This window comes from Lytechinus variegatus, chromosome 8 (assembly GCF_018143015.1).
Source record: "Lytechinus variegatus isolate NC3 chromosome 8, Lvar_3.0, whole genome shotgun sequence".
NCBI classification, from domain to species: Eukaryota; Metazoa; Echinodermata; class Echinoidea; order Temnopleuroida; family Toxopneustidae; genus Lytechinus; species Lytechinus variegatus.
Window position 1 is genome coordinate 15,563,662 of NC_054747.1, and position 7,327 is coordinate 15,570,988.

Below are 7,327 nucleotides of genomic sequence, written 5' to 3' on the forward strand. Positions count from 1 at the left end.
TAAACTGCTGCAGTATATCTCTGTCAAACGGATCCGCAACTAAAAGTTTAAAAATCGACATGGCAAAGGCACCCACCGGTGGCGGGCATCCTGACAAGAGCGGGCTCCCGGCGGACCGACCACCCGCCACGCGTGGCCACGCCGCCGCCGAGTTCGTCACACGTGATGTCGGAAGTGGGATCCAGTGATAATGGCACAACAAGGAAATATGAAGTATCGACTCACGCCAGGAGAGATGATAGCGCACCTAGAGAGGAGCATGACTGAAATTGACCAAATGATGGAGCAGTTAAGATTGTCTAGGAGACAAGCACCCGGTGCAGAATCAAGTAGACACTGTGAGTGGACAAGCGGACAGAGGACCAAGGTATGACTCACAGATGGAAGGGGCACAGCAGGCTGGATTCAGCTCAACGCCCAGAGAGCAGATGAGACGACCGTCTACTGCGAGATCCGGGTCCCGTAACACAAAGGTTAGCGATTAATCATATGCTTGATTTGTACGATTGATTGCACATTGTAGCCAATGCAATCAATCGTACAAAAATGTTCTAACGATCATTGCTAAGCTTTGTGTTACGGGCCACCGGTGTTTATTTGACACCTCCACATTTTTCCCCACATATTCAGGATGCGGGGATGGCAAATTTTGATGCTATGATTGGCAGACGACCACATCTGGTACCGGAAAGATTTGATGGACGCACACCTGTCGAAGATTATTTGCATCACTTTAAGGCCTGTGCTGGGGTAAACAGATTGACAAAAAGGGAAGCAGTTCAATTTCTTGCTGCAAGTCTGAGGGGCTCTGCTGTGAAGTTGTTGACCAAGCAACCTGGAATGGTGTTGACATACGACGAGTTGGTATACAGGCTCAGAAACACGTTTAGCCTAGGAGGAAAAGCTGAGGTATACCTGGCGGAGTTGAGACAACGTCGTCGCCAACCAAAGGAAAGTCTCAAGCAGTTAGTACAAAGAATACGGGAGCTGTGTGGATTGGCATATCCCGAATTTGACGAAAAGGGGCAAGATCGGCTTGCCAGAGGGCATTTCCTAGATGCCATAGTAACACCAGAAATAAGAGAAGGATTGTTCCGCGCTCAACCTCGCCGCACATTGGATGGTGCTGTGGAAGCTGCTTTAAACACAAAGGCCTCTCTGAGAATGGAGGGTCAGAGGAATGAAGTAAAGCGGAAAACAAGGTACAGCCGAGCTCTGGAAGAGCAGGAGTGTGAAGTTGCAGCAGTGCGGGAACAGCAACCAAGGAATCCAACTATCAATAAGATAGTAAAGGCTGTCATATACGCCTTGGATGAAGAGACAGGACCAAGGAAACAAAAATCAGGACCAAGTATCAGGAATCAAAAACAGATGGCGTAGAGCCAAAAGGAAAAAGAGAGGAACCAAATAAATCAAAGATTATTGGACAAGAGGAAAAAAGAGGTTTCAACTGCAATGGATTGGGGCATTGGAGGAGCAACTGCCCATATCCAAAGAAAATGGAAGAAAGGAGGAACAGCAGGTTTTCAAGTACCCGAAAGGGAAATGATGAGCGAAATAAAAGAGAAAGAGGAACAAATCAGAGTCGGAGTGACTCTAGATGGACAAGAGAAAAGAGGAACAAGAGTACAAGAAAAAGAGGAACAAACAAGAGTCGGAGTGACTCTAGACATGCTAGATGGACAAGAAAACAAAGGAGCAAAGGAATAAGAAAAAGAGGAACAAACAAGAGTCGGAGCTACTCTAGATACCAACAGAAAAGGGCTTTACCTTCAAGGCAAAGTAAATGGACAAGAATTAAAATTGCTGGTCGACACTGGAGCTACCAACACTCCCATTGGAGAGAAAGTGTTTGACCAGATAGAGGAAATTAGAAGACCAGAATTACTACCAGTGACAAGTATTGTACTACAAGCAGATGGATTGCAATTGAGAATCAGAGGAAAGTCAATGCTGGAAGTGCAGATTGGAGATATAGTCGTCATTACAATGGCTACAGTGGCTAGTCTAAAGAATGAGGGCATTTTAGGGCTAGATTTCTTAGTCAAAATCAATGCTGTATTAGACTGCCAAAAGATGGAAATTGAGGTCAAATTATGGCATAATTCCATGCCTAGATAGTAACAGAGAATCATTCTGCAGGAGGATAGTAGCGGGAGAAGATTATTCGATTCCCCCAGGACACGAGATGGTATTAGCAGGTAGAGTAACAGGCAGGAAAGTGTCACTAGGTAGGTGATGGATCAGTAAAACCACCTGCAAATCCAACAGAACTACTCAACAAAGCACTCATCGTCGCCAGATCTGTTTTGACGGCAGATGAACATGTACTACCTGTTCGGGTGTTCAACCAACAAAGGAACAAAGGACTATTCGGGCAGGCACTGCCATTGCTTCATTGTCAGGGCTGGAAGAAGTGAGCATGGAAATGTGCAACCTTGCCGAGCCAACTAATACCAATACCAGCAAAGACATGCCAGAACGTTTGAAGGACCTCTTTGTTCGCAGAACTGACGAAGTGCCAGCCCAATGCCATGACTTGATAAAAGAACTGCTGGTTGAGAATGCAGATGTTTTCTTTACATGACCTTCGGAACTTGGACAGACCAGTTTTGCCCAACATGGCATAAATACTGGTACTGCGAAACCAATACTTCATGCTCAGAGGAGACATCCCATGACGCAGAGGAAAGAAATAGACGAGCAAGTAAAGAATCTACTAGCTCAAGGCCGGATTGAGCCAGTGACCAGCCCATGGGCATCCAACATCGTAATGGTCAAAAAGAAAGATGGCAGCCAAAGATTGTGTGTTGACTACCGTCAACTCAATGCGGGGATGATTAAAGATGCCTTCCCACTGTCTAGAATTGACGACATTCAGGAACAAATATAATTGGTTGAAACCATCACTGAACGGAGCTTACAGAAGATAGCTGACTGGCAAGAAGAAGACAAGGACATACGTCCTATCTACACGGCCAAGAAACTTGTTAACAAGCCTAATCAAGATGAAACATGCACGTGATCCATGACTTCTAGACGTCTACTGGAAAATTTCGATGCTTTAGAACTGAAGGAAGATTCTACATGTCGTCTTGTTCGAATGGACCCTGTGCCGCCGCATCGGGAAGACAAGGACCCGCGAATAAGTCAATCTCTTAGGAAGTCACCATGTCACTCTGACTCTCGCTCACCTCGTCGGTCAGAACGTGCTAATTCGGCTAATCACTCCCGTTCCCGATCACCAAGACGGAGGTCCAGGACACCACAAAAGGACATGCCTAAATCATCCATTCCGGATTGTCCAAAGTCTCCTCAACCTGAACGATCAGAAGTATCTCCACGGCATGGTCGGAATTCTACCCCTGAACCAGAGGAGGAGCAGGACTATGATGAGAGATCGCCGTCACCGCTTGATTTGAGATACGCTTCTAGGAAAGTGGTGTCGGAGATGCCTTCTCCCAGTGATTGGTCAGAATGCACTGGTAAGGATGCTGAGAGGCAGGCTGACAACCCCTGCCAGAGAATTCAGACAACCTTACATGAGATGAGCACCAGCAGATCAGAATAGGTGACCTGAGTTATGTTGTTAATACAAGGACACTATAAAAAGGCATGTCATCATGTACCTTGGACATTATTCTTCATGCCGAAGTGTTTAAGAGTTTTCTTTGGACTTTAGCTGTTGTGTTTTGTTGAACCTCAACATTAGTTGTTTTAGGACTCCTTTAAAGCAGTTTTGTGTGTGGAGAAAAGACAATGGATAGTTCGATTCACATGGATGCGTTTTGTCAAGGTGCTACAGTTTTCGATGTTCTTAAATGACGATCGGGCCGAGATTTGAAAAATAAGGGAGTTTGTCACGAAATCGGTTTTATTTCGGGTGTAGAAAATTATCTTTGGTTGATTTATAATGACTTTGTTGTAGCTGGTGATATTACATGCATGTTTCTACGCTAATAATGACGGAGATAACAACATGAAAATTATGCATGTTTTGAACCGTTTTTGTGGTATAACAATTTCCTGGAGATGTTTAACTGGTTATTGTGGTTATCACTAGCTTGATCTAAGCAAATACTTTAATTTGATTTGTCATTCATGCATATCCGATTTAGGAGAGCAAAGTTATAGCTGATTTAAGATTGTACCAGAATAACTATAACAAAAAATGTATAGTTAATGCACAAGTACGTTAAGTTTGTGGACTCGAAAGGCTTGGCCGATGATCTGTTGAAATACGGCGCCAACGGAGTGCATTGCACGTAAAGCATGCAGATTGATTTGGATTCGCTATCCAATAAATAAAGTTGGTTGATGCGATCGAAATGATTTATATGATCATTCGCGTGTCTTTCCATGGGGAAACCTAGGATGGATTTCTAGTCCTAGGCGACGACTGTGGTTAGATTGGTGGTCCAGAGCAGACGGGTTGGTCTGAAGGGGATGGTTGATGGTCTGAAGCAGACGGTCGGAGGTTCGGAGCATGCAACGGTGGAAACTATAAGTAGGGCAGAGCTAATGGTATGGTCGTGAGAGCCTGACTGCAGAAGGACCCATATATATATGGTCGAGGAACCAGACGTAGTTTCCGGTACTAAACAGATGTCAGTGGTTGCAGTACAGACTCAGACGTGGTCGTGGTACTGAACAGACGTGGTTGCAGTACTGAACAGACGTTGTTGCAGTACGGTATCAGACGTGGTCGCGGTACTGAACAGACGTGGTTGCAGTACGGAATCAGACGTGCATGGTTGCAGTACTGAATGCAGACGTGGTTGCAGTACGGAGCAGACGTGGTTGCTGTACTGAACAGATGTTGTCCCTGGTTGCAGTACGGAATTCAGACGTGGTTGCAGTACGGAGCAGACGTGGTTGCTGTACTGAACAGACGTGGTTACTGGTCTGAAGCAGACAGAAGGAAGTCTGGAGCAGACGACGGAGGAAATTCTATGTACAGCAGAGTCCATGGGTATGGTCGTGGGAGCTTGACCAGAGAAGAACATATACCTACGGTCGTAAGAGCTTAAACTACAGGAATCAGATGTATATGGTCGAGAGAGCTTAACTACACAAGCTAGATGCATATGGTCGGGTGAGCTGACAATACAGAGTGTAGCCGTCTGGAGGTTGCCTGGTGGTGGTACTGGCAGGATCGAGGCTTGTGCAAGTGTCAACTGCGGCAGTATATCTCTGCCAAACGGATCCGCGACTAAAAGTTTGTAAATCGGCGTGGCAAAGGCAACCGCCGGTGGCAGGCATCCTGACAAGAGCGGGCTGCCGGCGGACCGACCATCCACGCCGCCGCCGAGTTCGTCACAATATTATTATGAGTGCACTCCCAGGTTATGATATACTTCCAAATAATCGTGTTGATAAAATTGGTGGTGGTGTTGCAATTTTTGTGCCGAGTCACTTTGAGTATGTTATTATTGAAGACATGAATTTAATGAAAGAAACTGCAGAAACTTTATTTATTGAAATTAGTGATAGTAATAACAGAAAAACTGTATTGGGAGTTGTTTATATTAAGCCGCCTCGCAGCAATAGTGCTGATTTTCTAGACACTTTAAATAATTTACTCGTTATCATTCTGTTCAAAACAAAAGATGTATCATAATGGGAGACTTTAAATATGACCTGCATGTTAGCGAGTGATACTAATATTTTTGCAAATGACTTTTTAGAGACATTCCTTTCTGCCTCCTTTTGCCACTTATTTCTAGACCCACTAGAAGTACTAATACTTCCGCAACTGTGATTGCCAATTTTTTCTCCAATATACGTTCAGAATTTAAAGCTGGTATAATTATTTCAGACATGTCTGATCATTTCCCAATTTTCATGTATTGTTCTTGTCAATATCAGCCAAGCAAACTTCCCGATTACGCATCTAAGAGGCGTGTGTATAGTGATATAAATAAATCTCGTTTGAAACAGAGTTTAGAAGAAGAATCTTGGGATGCTGTATTTAGTACAGAATGTGTTGACGAGTCCTACGAAACATTCATTGATATCTTCATGTGTCATGTTAATGAAAATATTCCTTTTGCAAAGCCCAAGTCCAAAATTTATAAAAGATCACCCAGACTACCTTGGATAACAAATTCAATTCTTCGTTCGAAAAATAGAAAAAAAATCGATTATACTATAAATATATATCAAGATTAACTGAGAATACTCTGAGCCAATATACTAATTATAAAAATATACTAACAGGGGCCATCCGTACTCAGTGTTTCCACAGCTCAAAAATAAAATTCCCGAAACTGAATCCCAAATTTCCTGAAATTCATAGATATTTCCTGGAATTTTCAAGTTTGAGTTTAAATGAAAATCGGGCAATAATACAGCGAAAATAAATTCGGCCTAGGTGGCCCTAATCAAGGATTTTAGCTTTTTTTCACGCCCTCTTTTAAAAAAAAGGAACAAAATTACAAATGCGAGCGCGGAGCGCGAGCGGAAAATTTTGAGCTACGTATGGCTGTAAAACATTAAAATGTCACCTGAATATCATGAATATTGATAGCTTCTACGTTTAATTGTTGTTTAATTGTAATTTTCGGATTTCCCGAATTTTCCTGGAATTTTTTCATTTCCCGGAAATTACCTGGAAAACGTCTAGATTTCCCGGAATTCGGGTACTTTCCTTCAAAGTGGAAACACTGTCCGTACTGCTAAAAAAGGCATATTACCATGATCAATTTAATCAATGCAAGAATGATCTTTAAAAAACAAGGAAATTGATCAATTCTACAATTAATAATGGACCAAAGTTTTCAGAGAAAACTTAGCTTATGCAAAATGATTCTATTATTGAAGATAAAATTCAGATGGCAAATATTTTCAATAATTACTTTTCACACGTTAAACTTAAGCTCTCTAGAAATATACCAACAAACTCCCATTCATTTTATCAATTTCTGGGAGATAGAAATCAGAGTTCTATGATTTTCTCTCCTACGAACGCACAGGAGATAATCAAAATTATATCTAGCCTAAAATCACATAAAAGTGCAGGATTTGATAACATTGATAACAACCTTTTACAGAAAACTATGAATTATATAATTGACCCTCTTTTTTATATATTCAATTTGTCATTATCATCGGGAAATATTCCAAAATCAATGAAAATTTCTAAGATAATACCAGTCTTCAAAAAAGGTGATAGTTCTTTAGCAAGTACTACAGACCTATTTCACTGCTTACAAACTTATCTAAAATTCTTTAAAAATTGGTTCACATACGAACCATGTTTTTTTAAAAAGCACAACATGCTATCCGATACTCAATTTGGTTTTCTGGAAAAGAGTAGCACTTCCCA

The 7,327-nt window shown here is 42.2% G+C and overlaps 1 protein-coding gene across 1 annotated transcript; it reads left to right on the plus strand.

The window, feature by feature from the left end:
- Nucleotides 1–3,028: 3,028 nt before the first annotated feature.
- LOC121419511 (pre-mRNA-splicing factor 38A-like) lies at nucleotides 3,029–3,571 on the plus strand. Its single transcript, XM_041613964.1, has one exon. The coding sequence runs from the start codon at nucleotides 3,029–3,031 to the stop codon at nucleotides 3,569–3,571; it is 543 nt and encodes a 180-aa protein (XP_041469898.1).
- The last annotated feature ends 3,756 nt before the right edge of the window (nucleotides 3,572–7,327 follow it).

What these genes read in the sequence shown, in the direction of transcription:
- LOC121419511 (XM_041613964.1), top strand. Translation starts at nt 3,029, where the DNA reads ATGACTTCTAGACGTCTACTGGAAAATTTCGATGCTTTAGAACTGAAG.